We start from the raw sequence: 22,173 nt of genomic DNA, 5'->3' as shown, positions 1-22,173 counted from the left end.
GAAAGAATTCTAGAGGAGTCTTGAGTGTCCTGAATGATTAAGTCTGTGTTATTATCCTAGCAATGAGGTCTCATCACAGGGTAAACTCATAACAGTATTCATTCTAGAAAGAAAGATAATAAATATTAATGAAATACAGCACATCTGTGTAGGAATAAGACACAAGGAAACAGTGCTAAAAACTGTTAAACAACACAGGATGGGGGAAAGGGGTGGTGGTATAATCCCACTGACCAATGAACAGACACCTAAACAATGAAGGACAAGAATGAAAAACAGGTCACACCAATGGGAGGGCAGTAATTGGGAGGGGGCATAAAAGAAGGAAGTAAGAAGGTGAATTTATAGTTGATGTACTTTCTATATAAGAATGAATATAGAATTTTTAAGCTTGTTAAAGTCACCATAAGAAGAGGAATAAGGTAGAAAGGAGAAAAATAAGAGGAGATGAACCAATTTGAGATACGGTACATATATACATGGAAATGTCATGATAAAAACTGTCTGTATAGATATCTTAAGCACACAAAACTGTCTTTTTTTTTCCCCAAAAGTGGAGGACAGAAAGGCAGATAAAGGTCCTATCTAGGGGTTGGTACCAGTGGTAGGGAAGAAGATATAAGGAAAAGGTGTTGGATTAATTAAGCAATAGAAGCTATGTTACAAAATTAAACCTGTCTCTTAACCTTAAAATTAATTTCACAAATTTTTTTAGATTTTACCAATTGTGGATTTTCAGACGCAGTTTAATCTGACCATTGCAGAAGGTAAGATATGTTACTCTGAGAGCTGGAATATAGAAGCAGGCCTTTTTTAGGAGTATGAGCTACAGAGAATTAATTTGGGACATTATTTAGGAATAGACAATAAAATAAAGGGAATAATGGAGGACCACTTGCTGGAACATAGAGATTTCTTTGCCTGATGGTCTAGACTATTAGTCATGAGGTAAGAAGGATTACTTTATGGTAGAAATGGTATGTCACACTTAGTGGAAGTTGAGTCAATATTTAGGAAGATTTTTTTGAAGGTTTTTATGTATTTATATAATAAAGCCTTAGATTTAAATTTAAAATATCTACTAAGTTTCTATCTCATCTGGTTCTTAGTTATAAGAGGTTATAAGTTAACTTATCTAAAGTTATTTCTTTATAACTTTTGAATGAAAGTTTAGAACATGTAGACAACTGATGAGTTTTCAATTGTGACTTGGATATTCAGAGTCACTTTGATATATTTTCTGAGTTTTTAAGTTACTTAGCTCACTTTTTTTTTCCTGGTGGAATAGAGAAGGAAGTTCTATATTAATCCTGACTTGAAGTTTTCTATAAAAAAAAATCTGTCCTATCAATGTTGGGATTAGATATATATATTTTTTTATCTCCAAGATCACAAAGTATTGTGGTGAAGGATGACACTTTCAGAATTGGGTAGATCTGAGTTTGATTATGAACTTAAACTACATGTCCATGGAGAAAGTATTTTTTCCCTATATGCTGTTTCCTCATCTGTGAAAAAAGTATGTAATGTTAATTCATAGTGACATATAAGAATTAGCTCAACAATGTAAAACAATTCTACAAAGCACTTGATACTTGTATAAGAATCAATGTCTATATTGTTACTGTTTCATTCAGTTTGGTCTCATAATTTCAGTTCAGAACCTTCCAAGTTTCCACATAAAATTTCTGTAGTGTGTCCTGAAGAATAAGTGATTAAAAGAATGTTAAGTAATTTTGGGTAATATAAGTTCTAATGAGCTAGAATTTCTAGCAATTTCACATAGTGCCCTATGTTATACCTTACTAGCACGCTGATCTTTAAGTATAAAGGCAAAATTTCAGCAAGCCACATTTGTTTATGGTTCTGCTTCTTGTTATTAGTTGTTGTTATAGCTAAAAATAAATTTTCAATATGGCTAAGTATAGGAGGTGGTTACATGAGTGTATCATTATGTATCATACAATGCACACAGCTGCATTTAAACAGTGGTTTCATTTTCCCTGTATGACCCAAGAGAAGAATATTGATCATGACACCTTACCCTTTGGGAGACCCAGAATTCTGCAGGAGAAGCACAGTGTTTGTCTTCTTTACCAGCATTGGTTTGTGAGTGGATACAGCCAGGACATCTTCATGCCTCTTTGGACTTCCTACACTGTTCATAGAAATGCAAGTATTTGCTACCTCTTTCACTGTGTGTGTCAATTCCAAGTTATCACTAAGCAAAACTTCAGAAGTATAATTTCTCTTTGTTAATCTTGCCTTCATGATCCGTTTCCAAAGTAGGAAAACACTGAACAGGAGTCAGAAAAATAACGTTTCAGTTTTAGGTGTGCCAGTAACCAGCTTTGTGACTTTGAAGCTCAGAGCAAACTTCTGTGAAATGATAAGTATGCAGAAAAGATTCTCCTTTCCCCACCTAGTTTTAATATTTTATGATTCTGATTTATAATTTTATGCAAGTTATTTTACAATGAGTCACAATTATTCACTTCTAAAACACAGCTATGTGAGGATAAGTAGTTCCTTCAACTGCCCAAATCTAGGGGTCCTCACTAGTGAGGGAGCTATGACAGCTCAGTTCCATCACCACATAGGCCACCTGCAGGAGTAGTACCACAGCCCAGACCAAAAGACACTCATCTCCTTTCCCTGCTCCATCAACACCAGGGGAATTAGGCCTGACCTGACAGGAGTGAATAAGACCACAATTCCTCCTCACTCCATGCCTGTGGGGCTATGGTGAACAGGATGGTGAACAAGAATCCTGGAAAGACAGAAGATGGAGTATATCTGATAGGGGCATGAACTTTTGAACTAGACTTATCCGACTTTCAGAAACTGAGAGTGACTGGCAAGCTCTCAGGTGCCCTAATGGATAGAAAAGGGATTTGAGAAAGAGCTTCACTGTGGGTATCAGTTGGGGTTAATAAATATCATTACTGTTAATATATGCTTACTGATAATGCTAAATTAAAATATAGGGACGTGTGTGTGTGTGTGATCTCTGTGTTAAATATATTTTATAGAATATTCACATTGATACAAAGTTACTTCGACCACCTTTTTTTGTACTTGACTTTGTAATATGTAGCATTCTTCATGCTTTGTAGGTACCCTGTCTTACTTATTGTTGATACTACCTTATTTATGGTGGTCATTGGTTCTGCTTGGATTTTGTTTTCTTACATAATTAAAATAGAGTGTCATCACTACCCCTGAGGGTTTTGCATTACTCTTCATTGGCTCTCCTACCTTCTCACAACAATTTTAGCTATCTAATTAGATGTGGAAGATAGACTCCAATCTGTGAAAACCAGCATTTTACTATATACAATGCTTAAAACTGTGTAGATAAAACATCATGAACAAAATTAGCACAGCAAACTAGGAAGATGCTTGCACATAAGTGACAAAATCCTTAATGAGGTAAAGAACCTTTACCTATCAGTTAGAAAAAAAGATGAGCATTGGACTGGAGGTATGGCTCAAGCTGTAGAGTGCCTGCTTTGCAAGAGCAAATCCCTGAGTTCAAACCCTAGTACCATCAAAAAGAAAAAAAAAGATGGAATATGCCAGTAGGAAGTTGGAAAAAAAAATGGTGAAGGATTTGACCAGACAGCTGGTACTCCATCATTGTATAATGCAGTTTGTGTTGAGCTATTCACAAGTAATTTCCTTCTCTTCCCTGTGTGATGCCGGATGGATCTTTTCCTCTTGTTTTCCAGGACAGTTTCTCTATGGATAATTTTTCCAACTGTCTCTACCAGGACCTTCGAATCTCTCTTAGTCCTGTCCATAAATGTTCCTTCTATAAAAATAATGCTAAAGTGAGTTATGGGTTCCTTGCACCACCACGTAAGTATGTTCCCCCTCTCTTTCTTCCCTGCCCTCTCTATCCCTTCTCCTCTTTCTTTGCTTCCTTTTTATCTTCTTTCTTCCTTTTTGTCTATCATACAAGGCTGGAGGTATGGCTTCAGTGGTAGAGAGCTTGCCTAGCATATGTGAGGCCCTGGTTCCACCCCAAGCACCAATAAATAACTAAATTATATTCATGGAAAAATATTATGGGGCAATGCGCATAGTCTTGTTTATTTACTAGTGAAGATTACACACCAGAAATATAACTGTTGGGGGAAAATTAAAAGTATCTAAAACTTGGGTTTTATAAAACTTCATAGTTTAGGAGGGTGATTGATCTAGGTTAGATAACGTAGGTTAAAATAATTCACTTTTCTGTTCTGCATTGCTTTGAATCTAAATTTGAGAAAACTCAGTGATGCTGGAAGGGTACATCATGGTTCTTAGGAAGGAGACAGAACTTTGATATTTCAAATGAAAATGTGACTAGTCAGAGAATGAGGCAAAGGTGGAGACTTCAGAATGCTCAATTGTTCACCTTCACAGAGCCTCCAAGGAGTGGCATTTGAAGGAAGGTGCTTGTATTTTTTGAAGTGACAAATTTGTATGTTAATGAAAAGACATTTTAGAGCCAGCCTTAAATGGCAGAAATCAGAACACTCCAGGTACACAAATAGCCCCAGCATCCAGAGCAGTGTCTGCACCAGAACTTGGCTGTTGTGCTATAAAAAAGAGACCAGATCCAAACCTCAAGTTCATACAAAGAAGCTTTGTGCAGCACGCTGAGGCCAACTCCCATGGTATTTTTGCTGGGTAGTAGGTGGTAGTAGCCAGAACTCCAGAAGCCTTTTTCTTTTACTGTGAAAAAGTTCAAGGAAAGAAGATTGAAGCACAATGCATTTTAGTTGAAATAAAGTAAATGTAAATTTGCATATGTTTAAAGTGGACCCTATTTAAGTTTTTGTTTCTTTGATAAATTCATCTTGAAGAAGGAAAGTTCTTAAATATTTTATTTAAGAGACTTTACTAAATGTATGACATCTTCCCTTCAGTCAGAGCTGGGAGTTTTCCAAGTTTTAGATGCTGCTCAACTAACTTTTAAAAATGCTCCCCCCACCACCATGAGAAACTGTAATTTCAAATGTTATTTTTCAAGTATGAAAAAGTTGTCTTTCTTAAAACAAATTGTCCTTTTCTTTTATAGAACTGAGTAAAGATTCAAGTCAAATATATTCTGAAGCTTTGCTTACTACTAATATAGTGCCAATGTACCAGAGTTTTCAAGGTAAATATTTTAACTTTATATTTTATAATTTTAGTATGTAATAGGTATGGTTTATAAATACTTGGATTCATGGTCTAAATTAAATACATTCTCTTGTTTCACAAATATTAAAGTTTTGTTTAACTTTGAGATGCCTAGAACACAAAAAAAAATCTACAAATGTTAGAATTGTGATATGTTCCATTGTCTGTTCTGTTTCATATTTAAAAGTTGATGAACATTTTTGGCTCTTTTTAAAGTTATCTAGCTGCTACAATCAACTAATACTTATATTAACTTTCAGTATGTTCCCATATGTAGCTATTTGGAAGTTCTTATTAATTCCTTTTGGTTTTAAAGTGAATAGATTTTTAGGTCATCATTAGCTATGGCAGCATTTAACTTCTGTAGGAATAAATATACATTTGTACTTAAACTGATGTGTGAATATCAAAATGTAAAAAGCATGTAAAGAAATTTTTACTTTAATTTACATCTGTCACACTTGTGACTATTTCAAAGAGAAAATTGAGATATTAGTATAGCTGAATAATTTACCTTATTTGTGTTTGTGGTGTTGCAGTGTTTGCTGATGATACATGATCATTAATGTGTTGTGATGTTCATAATTAGGGGTCCTGAAATAACAGTTGAACTCTCCTTAGTCCATTCAAAGGCCACAGCTGAACAATGGGATTTGGACCTCATGCTAAGACTGAAGCCAAACTTGACCTTATCTCTAATTGTTAAAAATGCTACTTTTGAGTCATGATGTTAATTGATTTCACATGATAGCATGGTGCGTTTTTTTTCCATTGAAAGTATACTGTCTTCCTTCTTGTTTCAGTTATATGGCGCTACTTTCATGACACCCTACTGCGAAGGTATGCCGAACAGAGGAATGGCGTCAATGTTGTCAGCGGTCCTGTGTTTGACTTTGATTATGATGGGCATTATGATTCCTCAGAGACTATGAAGCAGTAAGAACTATTTCATTACTCTTAAAAATAGCTGTCCAAGGGAAATTACCATTTCATGGAGTCAGCAAAGTCTTTTCTATCCAGTCCAATTCACATATAAGACCTTTCTGACTACACTGGAATCCTCGTGAAATAGCTGATTAATTTTGATGTTTGCTCAGTATTGTTTTTTTGGCAAGAATAGTGTTTCTCCTCTCTTCAATTCAGTTGAGTAATTACTGAGCTCAACTTAAATGCTGACTGACTTCAGTGTTAAGACCTCTGTGGCTGAATGTGAAGATACTATCTTAATAAACTTCCAGGCAGGAGAGGAGAACTATGTGGCGACCAAAGTCCTGAGTGAAGGAAAGAGCAGGACTCTAAGACAGCAATACCTCAAGTTAGTGGCCTTGAATTAATGCCATAGCATTTAGCTAGCACTGGCTAGAGAGTAGTGATGAAACACTACTAAAATGAGAGAGGGAGAACATTTTAGAAACTGGTTGAAGGGGAGGTGGCCCAAACAATATATACACATGTGAGTAAATGTAAAATTGATAAAAGAAAAAGAAAGAAACTGGTTGGTTCTTTTTTTTTTTTTCCCCCACCTGCTGAGGATGGAACCCAGGGCCTTACATATGCTAGGTGAATGCTATACAACTGAGCTACATACCCTGGTTATTACTAAAACTGATCACAAGATTTTTGGAAATAATTTTGCTGTTAAAACTACTAGACAAAGACTAATAACTCCCACTAAAGTTTTGCTCCTCTCAGAGGATTTGTCTCTTAAGGGCTTACTTAGGAGTGACTGCTTACACATATATCTTGGAACATATTAGTTTGCAAAATTATAATTTTTTATTATATGCCTTGAGGTGTAAATAGTGGTAGAGTGGGTAAAGAAGAGTGTGCTTCCTGTTCAAAAAGCCCTGTTTTTTAATGTTTTGTTTTTGTTTTTGTTTTTTGTGGTTCTTGGGATTGAACCCTGGGCTACTAGGCAAGTGCTTCACCACTGAGATATACCTCCAGCCTTAATCTGTTTTATATATAATGATTCCACATAGAATCACATTTGAAAGCAATCATCCTACTACCTTATATTTTGAAAGATGCTGAACAAATGAAACTTCAAAACCAATGAAAATGAGAGCATTATAATGAGGTAAAGGTGTTGCTTAAGACATCTTTCATAATAGGCTGCAGTTTTTTTCCTCTGAGTGATTAAAACACCATGTGGAACTGTGGGCTGCAAGTTTCAAAAAATTAAAAGAAGTTTTGAGATAGGAAAGAAAAATCCAATTAAAATCAAGGAGAAATTGTGACATGCCCTCTCAGAAGGAACTAGAATAACAAAATTCCTAACTTGTTTTATCTCTGTCTACAGTTTGTCTATAACTGCATAGAGTATACAGGACTATCAGTAGTGGTTTAAAATCTTGGTGGCAGGTATTCAGAAATATTTTTTCCTCTTTTTATTGTCTCAATTCCAGTGTCTTTAGGTAGAACTTAAAACCATTTAACGTTTCTATGCAAAATAAAATTTATTTGGATCTTCTTACCAGTCTCATTCTGACAGAATATGTTGAGTCATTTTGAGTACCTAACTTCTTATACATTTAATCATTTGATTGAATTTAAAGTTTAGATCTGTTGCATTAAAACCATGCTCTACTGAAATGCTCAGAAGAGGAGGGTGGTTATTTCTCTTTGAAAGTCGATGTTGGTATATTTTACAGAAAGAGCAGAATCATCAGAAATCAAGAAATACGGATTCCAACTCACTTCTTCATTGTGCTAACCAGTTGTAAGGATACATCCCAGACACCCCTGCAGTGTGAAAATTTAGATGCCTTAGCTTTCATCTTGCCCCACAGGCCTGATAACAGCGAGAGCTGTATGGTAAGTAGCCTTTGTTAATCTTCGTTATGTATTGAATGTAGAAACACGTGTACTTGCATGTGTGTCTTACATTGGATATTTCTATGGGAAAAAAACACAACTCTTGAATGTATATGGACTTTGAAATTTTATAATGGTGTTAAATTTGATCCTCTAAGGTGATACTCTTTGGAGAAGATCACTTTATCAATTAATGACACTAAAAATCAGATCAGTATCAAAGTTCATGTAGTTTAACCACTAAGTTCTAGTTTTACCTCAAGTATGAATTACTCTAATTCCAAAACTGGATTTAAAATTCCAAAAATGTCTGAACATAAATCATTCTGAAAGTTGTACTTAGATAACATTTCAAATAAATTCCATATATAACTTTATTATGCAAACCTTCTCCTCTTGTATTACATTCTCATTCTGTTATTTGGAAGCTATTGTGTTACCTTATTTGCTCAGAATTTTATAAATCTAAAATATAGATTTAAGCATTAAGACTTCATAAATTTTTTTTTGGTGGAACTGAAGTTTAAACTCAGTGATTCACACTTGCAAAGCAGGTGCTCTACCTCTTGAGCCACACCTCCAGTCCATTTTGCTCTGGTTATTTTGGAGATAGGATCTCATGAACAATTTTCCCAGGCAGGTCTTGAATTGTGATCCTCCTGATATCAGCCTCCCAAGTATTCAGAATTATAGTCATGAGCCCCCAGCGCCAGGCAGGGCTTCATAAAATTGGAGCAATGTTTAAGTGTTTTCCTTATAGTAAGCCAAAATGTTTTTCTTTCATAGGGTTGGTTTGCTGGTTGTTTTTTGTTTGTTTCTCTTATTTATTTATTTATTTTTGGTGCTGAGATTATACCTTGGACCTTGTGTATACTGAGCATATCCTGTACCACTGAGGTACAACTCCAGCCCCCTAGGTGTTTTCTTTTCGTTTTTTGTTCCTTTGAAGTTACACTAAGTAAGTCTAGACCTTAGTTTTCAAAAAATTTGCATTCACACCATATTTTGTAGGTAAATACTTGGAGGTCTGTGGTCGGAAAGATCTTGAGATCCAATCTGAGCTCAGCAGGAGTGAGTGTTGCCTTCACTCATTCATTACTTCCTTTGTCCAGCCACCGATCCTTGATTACATATTTATTGCCAGGTACTCTAAGTACTGGGGACACAGCAGAAAACCAAACAGTGATCTGTGGGCTCAGGAATGTCTGTATCAGTCATTAAAATTAAAATCAAGATGTATCTCTCCTTAACCGTTTCTGTGATTACTTTTCAGAATGAATTGCCCATCCCTCACAGAACATTTATTAAGTTATCTTTTTCCTTATTCTTCAGAATTAAGTGCAGAATAGTAGAACTTTATTCGAAGTTTAGCAAGTTGGATGCCTAATGAGCATGTAACTGCCAATGGTTAGTATTGTGGACACTGTTAGATACATATCAAGTATTCCCTTCTTAATTACTGTCTTTTCCTTGAGAGATTAAATTGTCATTAAATGTATCAGAGTTGTGTATTATAGCAAATAACAGAAACAAATACTGGGACTTAAGCAAGTAACAGGAGCTTTAGCGGTACCTAGTCTTGGGATGGCTCTTAGGGACCCATGCCATTCCTTTCTGCCCCACCACTCTTACATGTCTTTGGCCTGCAAGTGTTGAAGGCGACTTTTCATTCTCTAAATTTCATGTCTCAATTCTGTGTCCCTCTGACAAAATAAGGCAGTCCAGGCTTAACATCTCATTGACCACAATGATGTTAAGTGCCATGAAGTAAGCGTTGAGTTCTTTTTCTACTCTCCCATCACAAAAGCTATTATATCACTATCTAGTTGAAAACATTTTTATCAAATTCTATGATGGCCATATACCTATATGATGAACTTGAATCAGAAAGAGGTGTCTTTAAGGTATCTTATACATATTTATTGATTCCTTCTGTTTCATCTGTTTTGTGGTAACTAAGGATTAGTTGGATATTCTCCTGAGGGAACAGATGTCCTACACATACTTTTTACCCATTCCTGTGAATGTTAGAATAAATGGCAATTATCTACTCATAGAGGAGTCCACTAGGGCAGGGCTTTTCCTCCCAGAGCTGGTATAAGGACTATGGCAGAGAGAGAGACTTGAATATTAGGTAGTGAGCACTTGGGGCTAATGGGAAAATGGAGATATTTGATCTGCTTTGTATGTGAAAAATCAAAATTTACATTTTTAACTAATCATGTCTGAAAGTGCCTGGACCTTTTTTGGTGGATGTCATTCAAGATAATCAGAGCCCATCAACCAGTGGATACTGTCTTTACCTGACCTTCTCCAGTAGCCATTTCAGAAAAGTTTACACTGACAGATGGTTGTATGATTTCCATCTCTGTTACCTGATTCAACAACCACCTCTGCTTCCATTTGCCAGAATATCTGCCTTTAATTACTTTCTCATATCATCTAAGACTTTACTCTGTAATCAGAAATAACGTGTTTTACAATGTCCGCAAGTCTTGTTTTTCATGTTATTTTGTAGATAATGCATTCCTGAAAGAACATGCATTTGTGTAATGTGGTTATACATATCAGTACATTTAATTCTCAAAATCACCATAGAAGGAGGATTCAGGAAAGGGAATCAAGATTTAGATGTTAAATAATTTTTCTCTGTTGACCTGATAGGAGGGTCATAGAACTGGAACTTGAATCCAGATTTTCACATTAATTTCCATGTTCTTTCTATCATATGATAAAGTTTTTGTTTTCTAGTATTTTTTTTAAATGTCACACAAATGGTTTCTTGCACCTACATAATAGGTAACCATCTGTTCTAGTATACTTTTTTCCCAAATTTGGTATAATTAAATTGTCAAACATTGATAATTAAGCAAATATGCATGCATATATAAGAGTACGAGCTACTCAAAAGGGGGGTTATGCCTAATAGATCTTGTGATACTTGCATTTCAGAGCCAGTGTCATAACTGGTGCAACCAGGGCAGATGGAGCACTAATAGGAAAGCGAACTCAGTGTTTTCTGGTGATCTTTCTTTATTTTCCATCCCTACAGCATGGGAAGCATGAATCCTCATGGATTGAAGAGTTGCTCATGTTACACAGAGCACGGATCACAGATGTGGAGCACATCACTGGACTCAGTTTCTATCAAGAAAGAAAAGAACCAGTTTCAGACATTTTAAAGTTGAAAACACATTTGCCAACCTTTAACCAAGAAGACTGACTTTTTTATTCTCTGCCAAAACTGCACCATAAATCTTTTTAAGAGAACCTTATATTTTATACAGTCCTCTACTCACACTCTTGCATTATTTGAAAACTGTCGAGCAGAGTTAGAACTGGGAATCCTTTGTGATACAGACATCTCAGGGAAACTTGACTCAACACAGCTGCAGAAGAGTGTTCCTATCCTGTCTCACACAGACTCAACCTGTAACAATCATGTGGATTGTTCAGATTCTGGGAGTAAAGACAGATCATACCCAAAAGTGCTCTTCTTCTCTTAAGAGAAATGTAGCAGTGAACATTGGATGCTAAATATTAGAATTGTATTATTGGTTATAAACCTTTGGCATTGGCAAATGCTACACTAATTAATAGGATTTGGATAGTCCAAGTTACATTAGTATCTAAACGTGGTTCTGGATTCTGGATTCCTTTTAACTCAAAGTTAATTTTTCTTTTTCTTCTTTTTTAGTTTTAATTGAAAAAAAAAAAAAAAAACCTAATGGAAACCAAAATATTTCCAAAATCCTTTTTCTGCTTTTTCTGTGTGCCTTCTCAAGAGCCATCATTAATATTATGCTTTAAAAAATTGTGATTGGATTTCATCAGATTTAATAGCACTAATAGTTAATTTTGATGAAAAGTCTGTGAGGTGAATCTACCTATTCTAAAATTTGACTTTACATTTGGTACAAAAAAAAATTCCCATCTTGTTGCATAATAATTAACAGGTAAAAATAGTTTGAACTGTGGTTCTTTTAGATTGTTAAAACTGGGTCTTATCTGGGTGAAACTTCAGAGAACTTATTGGCATGTGCAAGGTAGCATTTTTCATAGAGATATTGAAATGTATTACTCTGTGCACAAGAGCTGTTCTCTGCCCAACTGTTAATTTAGAAGCTCCATAGATTTGAAGAGAACACGTCACCAATCACTTAATTGTCTGTAGATGTGACAAATGACACAATGAACTCAATTGCCCCACTGCATAGATTATATGCTTTTGTTTTAACCTGTGAACCTTCAAAGGCTACATGAACTTCTAACCTACCTGGGTACAATTTAGGTATATCAGTACACCAAATATTTTTATATGTCTTTCATATTGTGAGCATTTTTCAGCTAGTTAGGGACTAGCCACAAAGACCATTAGATAATGTGATTTGTAACTGAAATTTATTTAGTAACTTAGAAAGTTTCATTGTATATCGTGTGTTTGTAATTTCTACTATTCTGTCTTAAAGTTCACTGAATTTTTCCTCTGTCTAAGCCATTCTACTGTTGAGCCCATCAATTGATTATATTTCAATAATTGCATTTTTTATTTCTAAAATTTCCATTGTTTTATTTCTTTGCTGACAACTTTTATTTCTTCAAGAATTTCTATTTTTTCATTTGTTTCAAATGTGTTCATAGTTGCTCATTGCAGCATTTTTTATAATGGCCACTATAAAATCCTCATCAGATAATTCCAGCATCTTTGTCATCCCAGTGTTTGCATCTAGTGATAATGTTCATTTCCATTCAAAAGATTTTCCTGCTTCTTAGTATGCAAATGATTTTTAACTGAAACCGAGATAATTCTAGGCACTCTGTTATGAGAATATGGATTTTATGCAAACCTTCTTCAGCTGATTTTTTTTTTTTTTCTGGCAGCGTCCTAGCAGGGAATTGGGGGCACTGTCTTCTTTCCAGGTGTGGCTGGGAGTTCAGGTTGTCCATTAACTCCTGTCCTAGGGTGGGAGGAGTTAGTGGGGTGGGGATCTGGGTCCTCATTAGGTTCTCTGTAGATGCCTCCCTTACTGCTCTCTTAAGGTCCCCACTGATGCTGTGGGACTACGTGGTGGGGAGGCTTCATTATCACCAGGTGGGGATGAAATTCCCCATTCCCTATTGTGCCTTCCCTAACACTGCCCTGACAGGGAAGCTGGACACCTCTTTTATAGCCTGGCCAGGATGGAAGGCTGGGCTCCTCACTAGGTCCTTGTTAATGTGGGAGGGGCCATGGTTGTTTTCTTGGTGCTCATTAGAGCAGAACAGTGTTTGTTCTGTGTCTCAGAAAAAAGAGCTACCTCTTTTCTGGTCTTTTGGATGGACAGAGAGCAGGCCTCTCTTAGGTTTTTTTTGTTTGTTTGGTTTTTATCTATATCTGCTAGTGTTTCCAGGTTGCTACTTTTTTTTAGCACAAAGTCTGAGATAGATGAACTAGAAAGAAAACTCAGGGAACTTAGCCCAGTGTGGTGTTGCTAAGTACTGAGGTCCCTAGTCTGTCTGCCTTCTTTCCACCATTCACTCTTCCTATCTTTTATTTGTAATATCTAGGCTTTCTCTACATGTGAATTTCTATTTCATCTTTGTAGAATTGTCTTGCTGATTTTTATATATTTTCAAAAAACATAGACACATGATCAACTTTACCTAAAGCATTGTATGAAAGTTTAATTTAAATGAATAGATGACTGTTCCCTGTGCTAGACACCAAGATTACAAAGAGAAACAGGTTATAATCCTCACAGTCTTGAGGAGGGAGAGGAGGCAGCAGAACTGTAAAGGGTTCCTAAGGACTGGGAACTGTTGGAGTGGGGTGCCAGGGAGCACAAAAGGGACACTGGTACATCTTGTCAATCTCAACAGTGACTCCCAGCCTTTGAGCTAAGCCTTGGACAATGAATCGGAGCTCTCCTGATGAGCAAGGTAAAGAAGGGGCATTTTCATATCCCCTGGATGGATACATCTTGGCATTCTCCCATTTATACCATTACTTCTGATATTTCTATGTGTGTCACAGTTACCAACATATAATGTACAATGACTTCATTTTTCTTTATTATAATTCTCTGTTCTAAAAGGACATATCAGACTGATGCATGTTGACTCTTTAAAGGAAAGAACATTAGATCTACTCCTACTTTTCTTTTTTCTATTGCTTTTGTATCAGATTCTTTTTCTTTCCTATTTGTGAGACCTCTCCTTTTATTATTTCATCCACTTAAAACATATTGTTGACCTCCATTCTCCCATTTGAATGGTAAATTCAGAGGTCTATACAGTCATCCCTCTGTATTCATGGGGAGTTTGTTCCCGGGCCCTCCTCACATTTTGGTATCAATTTTTGGTACCAAAATCTGCAGCTACTCAAATTCCTTATACAAAGTGGAGTAGTATTTGCATATAGCCTATGAACATTCTCCCCTGTACTTTAAATCATCTCTGGAGTGCTTACAATACCTAATGCAACGTAAACACGATGTAAATAGTTGTTTTGCTGTGATGTTTAGGGACTAGTGACAAGAAAAACATCCGTATGTATTGAGTATAGACACAACTTTTTTCTGGAACATTTTTGATCTGCATTTGGTTGAATCCATGGATATCAAACCCATACATATAGTGGGTTGACTGTGTATGAAAATGTCTTTCTTCTATTTTTTTCCAATAAAGGTTATGCCTTACTTTTCAAATACAAAATGAAACCATTGTTTTTATCCCAAATCTTACTGCCATGCCTCAGATCAGTCTTTTTTTTTCTTCTATTTTTATTAATTGTATAAAGGGTTTTCATTGTGATATTTCCATATAAGCATACAATGTACCTGGATCAAATTCACCCCCTCTGTTGACCCCTCCACTCCCCTTCTTAAAACAATTTCAACAGGTTTCATTGTTCTGTTTTCATTCATGTGTATAAAGTACTTCGATCATGCTCCCCTAATACATCCACACTCTCCTTTCACCCTCCCCCTTCCTGCTGGTACTCACGCCCCAGACACAATCTGTTTTACATCCCTAGCATTCATTTTTAAGGACTAGATTTCACATATAAGAGAATCTGGCTTGTTTTAGTTGAGATCATGATCTCTAGTTCCATCTATTTTTATGCAAATGACATAATTTCATTCTTCTTTATGGCTAAATAATGTTTACAGTAGCACTATTCACAATAGCCAGTGTGGAATCAGCCAATGAATGGATAAGGAAAATGTGGTACACACAGCACACACACACACACACACACACACACACAATGAAGTATTGTTCAGGTCACTGCTTTTTTTAATTATTGTTTTATTCTTCATATGTGCATACAAGGCTTGGGTCATTTCTCCCCCCTGCCCCCACCCCCTCCCTTACCACCCACTCTGCCCCCTCCCTCTCCCCCCCCACCCCCTCAATACCCAGCAGAAACTATTTTGCCCTTACCTCTAATTTTGTTGTAGAGAGAGTATAAGCAATAACAGGAAGGAACAAGGGTTTTTGCTGGTTGAGATAAGGATAGCTATACAGGGAGTTGACTCACATTAATTTCCTGTGCATGTGTCTTACCTTCTAGGTTAATTCTTTTTGATCTCACCTTTTCTCTAGTTCCTGGTCCCCTTTTCCTATTGGCCTCAGTTGCTTTTAAGTTATCTGCTTTAGTTTCTCTGTGTTAAGGGCAACAAATGCTAGCTAATTTTTTAGGTGTCTTACCTATCCTCACCCCTCCCTTGTGTGTTCTTGCTTTTATCATGTGCTCAAAGTCCAATCCCCTTGTTGTGTTTACCCTTGATCTAATGTCCGCATATGAGGGAGAACATACGATTTTTGGTCTTTTGGGCCAGGCTAACCTCACTCACAATGATGTTCTCCAATTCCATCCATTTACCAGTGAATGATAACATTTCGTTCTTCATCATGGCTGCATAAAATTCCATTGTGTATAGATACCACATTTTCTTAATCCATTCATCAGTGGTGGGGCATCTTGGCTGCTTCCATAACTTGGCTATTGTGAATAGTGCCGCAATCAACATGGGTGTGCAGGTGCCTCTGGAGTAACCTGTGTCACAGTCTTTTGGGTATATCCCCAAGAGTGGGATTGCTGGATCAAATGGTAGATTGATGTCTAGCTTTTTAAGTAGCCTCCAAATTTTTTTCCAGAGTGGTTGTACTAGTTTACATTCCCACCAACAGTGTAAGAGGGTTCCTTTTTCCCCTCATCCTCGCCAACACCTGTTGTTGGTGGTGTTGCTGATGATGGCTATTCTAACAGGGGTGAGGTAGAATCTTAGTGTGGTTTTAATTTGCATTTCCTTTATTGCTAGAGATGGTGAGCATTTTTTCATGTGTTTTTTGGCCATTTGAATTTCTTCTTTTGAGAAAGTTCTGTTTAGTTCACTTGCCCATATCTTTATTGGTTCATTAGTTTTGGGAGAATTTAGTTTTTTAAGTTCCCTGTATATTCTGGTTATCAGTCCTTTGTCTGATGTATAGCTGGCAAATTTTCTCCCACTCTGTGGGTGTTCTCTTCAGTTTAGAGACCATTTCTTCTGATGAACAGAAGTTTTTTAGCTTTATGAGGTCCCAATTATCTATGCTATCTCTTAGTTGCTGTGCTGCTGGGGTTTCGTTGAGAAAGTTCTTACTTATACCTACTAACTCCAGAGTATTTCCTACTCTTTCCTATATCAACTTTAGAGTTTGTGGTCTGATATTAAGATCCTTGATCCATTTTGAGTTAATCTTGGTATAGGGTGATATACATGGATCTAGTTTCAGTTTTTTGCAGACTGCTAACCAGTTTTCCCAGCAGTTTTTGTTGAAGAGGCTGCTATTTTTCCATTGTATATTTTTAGCTCCTTTGTCAAAGATAAGTTGGTTATAGTTGTGTGGCTTCATATCTGGGTCCTCTATTCTGTTCCACTGGTCTTCATGTCTGTTTTTGTGCCAGTACCATGCTGTTTTTATTGCTATTGCTTTGTAATATAGTTTGAAGTCAGGTATCGTGATACCTCCTGCATTGTTCTTTTGACTGAGTATTGCCTTGGCTATTCGTGGCCTCTTGTGTTTCCATATAAATTTCACAGTAGATTTTTTAATCTCTTTAATGAATGTCATTGGAATTTTGATGGGAATTGCATTAAACATGTAGATTACTTTTGGGAGTATAGACATTTTTACTATGTTGATTCTACCAATCCATGAGCATGGGAGATCTCTCCACTTTCTATAGTCTTCCTCAGTCTCTTTCTTCAGAAGTTTATAGTTTTCCTTGTAGAGGTCTTTCACATCTTTTGTTAGGTTTACACCTAGGTATTTGATTTTTTTTGAGGCTATTGTAAATGGAATTGTTTTCATACATTCTTTTTCAGTTTGCTATGATTTTTCTATGTTGATTTTATATCCTGCTACTTACTGTACCTATTGATGATGTCTAGAAGCTTCTGAGTAGAGTTTTTTGGGTCTTTAAGGTATAGGATCATGTCGTCTGCAAATAGGGATATTTTGACAGTTTCTTTACCTATTTGTATTCCTTTTATTCCTTCTTCTTTCCTAATTGCTCTGGCTAGGAATTCCAGTACTTTGTTGAATAGGAGTGGAGATAGTGGGCATCCTTGTCTAGTTTGTGATTTTAGAGGGAATGGTTTCAGTTTTTCTCCGTTAAGTATAATGCTGGCTGTAGGTTTGTCATATACGGCTTTTATAATGTTGAGGTACTTTCCTTCTATTCCTAGTTTTGTTAGAGCTTTTATCATGAAATGTTGTTGGATCTTATCAAGGCTTTTTCTGCATCTATTGAGATGATCAAGTGGTTTTTGTCTTTGCTTCTATTAATGTGGTTTATTACGTTTATTGATTTTCTTATGTTGAACCACCCTTGCATTCCTGGGATGAAGCCTACTTGGTTATGGTGAATAATCTTTTTTTTTTTTTTTTTTTTTTAATAATGGAATATTTATTCATCCATAAAGAAGAATGAAATTTTCTAGTTGCAGGTAAATGGATGGACCTGGAGAACATCAAGTTAAGTGAAGTAAGCCAGGTTCAGATAAACAAAGGTTGCATGTTTTCTCTTATATGTGGAAGATAGATCCAAATATAAATACAAACTTTATTTTATATATATCATATGCCATATATCACATACATATATCATATAAATGTTGTATATATGCTACATATATACAATAATGTCTGTATATATACATATGATATATACAGAGAGGGAGATGACCAATACAGGGTAGGGTGGAAAGGATGATATTAAGCTGACTAAAGTATAATATATTTGCAGGTAAAATACCACAGCAAAACCACACTGAAAAATGAACAGAACAGGAATGTAAAACAGGTCATGTTACAGAGAGGCTAAGAACATGAGTGGAAGAGTTAATGAGGATGTTAAAGGAGGGTGAATATTGTAGAGATACTTTGTATACATGTATGAATATGGAGAACTGAAACTTGTCAGGCATTTTAAGAAGGGGAGTGGCAGAAAAGAGAATATTCGAGGACATGAACCAAAATGGGGTACTATACATATATGTGGAAATATCACAACAAAACCCTCTGTTAAACTATCATATACTAATAAAAACGTAAAAAAAAAGTAAAGACATCAGAATTTACCTCTTGGTTATCAACACACTTCAGTAAGATAGAAATTTACTTGTTATTTTAATTAATATCATCAACATTTATGTTATTTATCATGTTATAGGCTGCCAGATAGAAGATATTGTGTTTTGTTAATGATCCAAGTTAATTCCCAACTGATTGTCTCAATCTCATAATAATTATTCACAATTCCATAGAGATGGGCTTTACTTTCCTTTGTAGTAGAAATGATGAAGAAGAAACTGACACGGTTCCAGTATTTGTTTCTGGTACCAAAAAATTCAGACAGTGTGCACACTCTTGAATATTCACAATTGTTAGTTGTAGATCTTAAAAGGTGAATAATCTTTTTGATGTGTTGTTGAATTTGGTTTGCCATTATTTTGTTGAGGATTTTTGCATCAATGTTCATTAAGGAGATTGGCCTATAGTTCTCCTTTTTGGAGGTGTCTTTGCCTGGTTTCGGGATAAGTGTGATACTGGCTTCATAAAATGTGTTTGGCAGTATTCCTTCCCTTTCTATTTCGTGGAACAGTTTAAGGAGGGTTGGTATCAGTTCTTCTTTAAAGGTCTGATAGAATTCAGCAGAGAATCCATCAGGTCCTGGACTTTTCTTTTTGGGGAGACTCTTGATTGCTGCTTTAATTTCATTTTGTGTTATAGATCTATTCAGGTGATTAATTTCCTCTTGGTTCAGTTTTGGATGATCATATGTGTCTAGAAATCTGTCCATTTCTTTAAGATTTTCATATTTATTTGAACATAGGTTCTTGAAGTAGTCTCTGATGATTTCCTGGACTTCCATGGTGTTTGTTGTTATCTCCCCTTTTGCATTCCTGATGTTACTAATTTGGGTTTTTTCTCTCCTCATTTTAATCAGGTTTGCCAGGGGTCTATCGATCTTGTTTATTTTTTGAAAGAACCAACTTTTTGTTTCATTAATTCTTTGTATGGTCACTGCTTCTTAAGTGAGGTAAATAACTCCCAAAGAAAATTTCCTGCGTACTTAGTGCATTCATGACAGAAAAAAGAACCAGGCAGAATTGTAAAAATATTTTCAAGTATCAGAGAAAAGAGGACAGACCCTAGAGGGAAGAAGGCAAATGCTCGTATTCCAGCAGAATAAGTAGACATGTGGACTCTAATGACCTTTAGGCCAGCTGGCCAGGTCTTGTGCAAGGAGATAAGCTAAGCATGATACATAGACCTCCTCTGGAATGGCTTTACCATTCCCACCAGCTTTTTTCTGTCATTAATCACAGCAACTGTTCTGTCCTGTGCTGTGGTGCATGCTTTTCTCTCAGAGGAACTGGCTTTTGAGCTTTGAAACTGAAAGTACTGATTATTCTTCATGCTGAACTTTTCACAGGAATCTGAGTATGAGCGCTTTCCTAATCACCAAGTAAAATTTGATCCTAGCTACAGAACAGTGGCGCTTTCCCTGAGTTTTAGCCTGTTTACATACTGTAAGAGAGAAAAAAATATCTTTTGCAGAATATAGGTGTCTCTAAAGAAATGTCAGTTTACAAATAAAAATTGACTGCTGAATCTTGGGTGCTTTCCTGTGTGTGTAGAGGGCAGAGCAGGGGAATAGGAGGTGGTGTGTCCCACAGAGTATGATACTGAGTCCAAGGATTGTTGACAGCTGTATGATTGGAAGGAGAAAAATGGTCTAAAGTTCATTGCAGATCCATAGAGTAAACATTTCTAATCTACAACCTATATCCTTGATTTGGATCCTTTATTAAACAGACTTTCAGTGAAGCCAATTGGCAGGCATAGGTAACTATCTTTGTAGTACTTAAGATGGCCTGAAACCAAAGAGAAAGTCTCCACTTTACAACTTCTATACATCGCCTTCCGTGTGTAATGCTTGCATTCATCCTTTCCAATATAGCTGAGTGGTTGAAAAAAAAGATGTTGGCCGGTGGAGTGGCTCAAGTAGAGCACTTGCCTAGCAAGTGTGAGGCCCTGAGTTCAAATCCTAGTACCACACACACACACAAAGATGTTTACTAGAAACCATGTCCAAACAAAAGCTATAAATGCATGAAATACATCTTAGGCTGCTAAAAATGAAAGACTCAGTCCCTGGATGCCAAAAGGAAGCATGAAACAAGCCTCCATCTCCCCCTCATGCTGTTATATTAAATTTAACTTTATGTTTGTCCATAAATTATCAATTCAGGGAACAATTTTACAATTTTAATATGAATAACAATGCTTTGACTTAAAATTAACTTTTAATGCCCATTATATATCAGAAATTCAGAACTCAAAATCTACTTCAGCCTTCATATAGTAAAGATACAAAATAATTTAATAGATATATAAGAAGATTTTTACAACATCTCAATAATTTTGACCCACCTTGTCCAGCGATTTTTCACTGTCAAAAAATGTTATGAAGCTGGGTGTGATGGCACATGTAATTCCAGCACTTTAATGTGGAAGCAGGAGAATTGTAAGTTCAAGGCCAGTCTGGGCTACATAGTAAGAACCTCTCAAGCCAGGCATGATGGCTTAAACCTATAATCATAGCTTACTCAGGAGGTTGAGATCGGGAGGATGGTGATTTGAGGTCAGGCTGTACAAAAAGTTTGTGAGACCCCCTCTCCCCCCATCTCAACCAATGGCTGGGTGTAGTGTCACATGCCTGTCATCATAGCTACCAAAATTAGGGGGATAGCAGTCCAGGCTGGCTGGAACATAAAGTGAGACCTGATCTCAAAAGTAACCAATGCAAAAAGGGCTTACGGAGTGGCTCAAGTGGTAGAGCTACTGCCTAGCAATCACAAGGGCCCAAGTTCAACCCCCAGTACTGCCAAAAGAAGTTTATGAATACACTTAGGTGGCATTATCCTATATGTGAAATAAAGGAAGTAAAACAAAAGTCTCAACTATAAGTTTAGGCACTAAAAACTTGACAGGACTTTAAGTCACACCAAGGGTGTGATTTTTCATAAGGATGACAACTTTGGTGTGGTGGAATTTTCTCCCAGTGGCTGTAATTTTTGTTTTTTAGACTATATTTGTGATGTTAATAGATAACTTCATATTTCATTGTCATATCTCCAGAGTCATCTGTAATTAAGAACTGAAATAAACTTTATATCCACTATTTCTAGTATGGAATCTGGCACGTGGTTGTCTCTCAATATAAAGGAATGTCCGATAAATGAAAACCAATAAGACAATCCTACCAAAACATCTGTTCCAGAAATGCAGCTATAGGACAAGTATACAAAAATCAATTTTTCTTTACCTTCCTGTTTTTTATGTGCTAGATGATATTTCCATGGGATAGTGCTTTTTTTTAATCTTTAAAAACCTCACTTATAGTTATCTTCCCAGTGCGCAGGGCAGAATTTAAAAAGTAGTAGAAGACTAAGACTGAATTTGCTGCTTTGGGAGCTGAAGAGGAAAGAATGCACTCTGTAGGGCTTTGTTGTATCAAATGGAGCCTCTTTGCAAGACATGTGGTGTCTCTCCAGGAAAGAGCTGCCATCATAAACGCTCACTGGCAAGGGTGGTTCTCACACCCACCAGCTCCAGCTCAGACCTTCTTCTGTAAGGAAAAGTACA

General features: G+C 36.3%; 1 protein-coding gene and 1 long non-coding RNA gene across 3 annotated transcripts in view; both read left to right on the top strand.

Moving 5' to 3' along the window:
* Positions 1–15,232, top strand: part of Enpp1 (ectonucleotide pyrophosphatase/phosphodiesterase 1) — a 66,385-nt gene extending 51,153 nt beyond the window's left edge. The window contains exons 11-17 of one of the 2 annotated variants that reach the window (XM_074074501.1): positions 716–767; positions 2,018–2,172; positions 3,732–3,861; positions 5,069–5,149; positions 5,976–6,108; positions 7,827–7,989; positions 11,042–15,232. In XM_074074501.1, the coding sequence (XP_073930602.1) occupies positions 716–767; positions 2,018–2,172; positions 3,732–3,861; positions 5,069–5,149; positions 5,976–6,108; positions 7,827–7,989; positions 11,042–11,212 (885 nt within the window). In that variant the 3' untranslated portion in view covers positions 11,213–15,232. The remainder of the gene's footprint in view (positions 1–715; positions 768–2,017; positions 2,173–3,731; positions 3,862–5,068; positions 5,150–5,975; positions 6,109–7,826; positions 7,990–11,041) is intronic. The other variant, XM_020161001.2, reaches the window with a different exon arrangement.
* A 171-nt stretch (positions 15,233–15,403) lies between these two features.
* On the top strand, positions 15,404–21,718 carry LOC141423388 (uncharacterized). The gene is made up of 2 exons (XR_012448208.1): positions 15,404–17,881; positions 18,926–21,718. It is a non-coding gene; the product is annotated as an uncharacterized lncRNA (long non-coding RNA).
* Positions 21,719–22,173: the final 455 nt, after the last annotated feature.

Source organism: Castor canadensis, chromosome 1 (genome assembly GCF_047511655.1).
Source record: "Castor canadensis chromosome 1, mCasCan1.hap1v2, whole genome shotgun sequence".
Lineage (NCBI taxonomy): Eukaryota > Metazoa > Chordata > Mammalia > Rodentia > Castoridae > Castor > Castor canadensis.
This window is presented reverse-complemented; position numbering and strand designations above follow the sequence as displayed.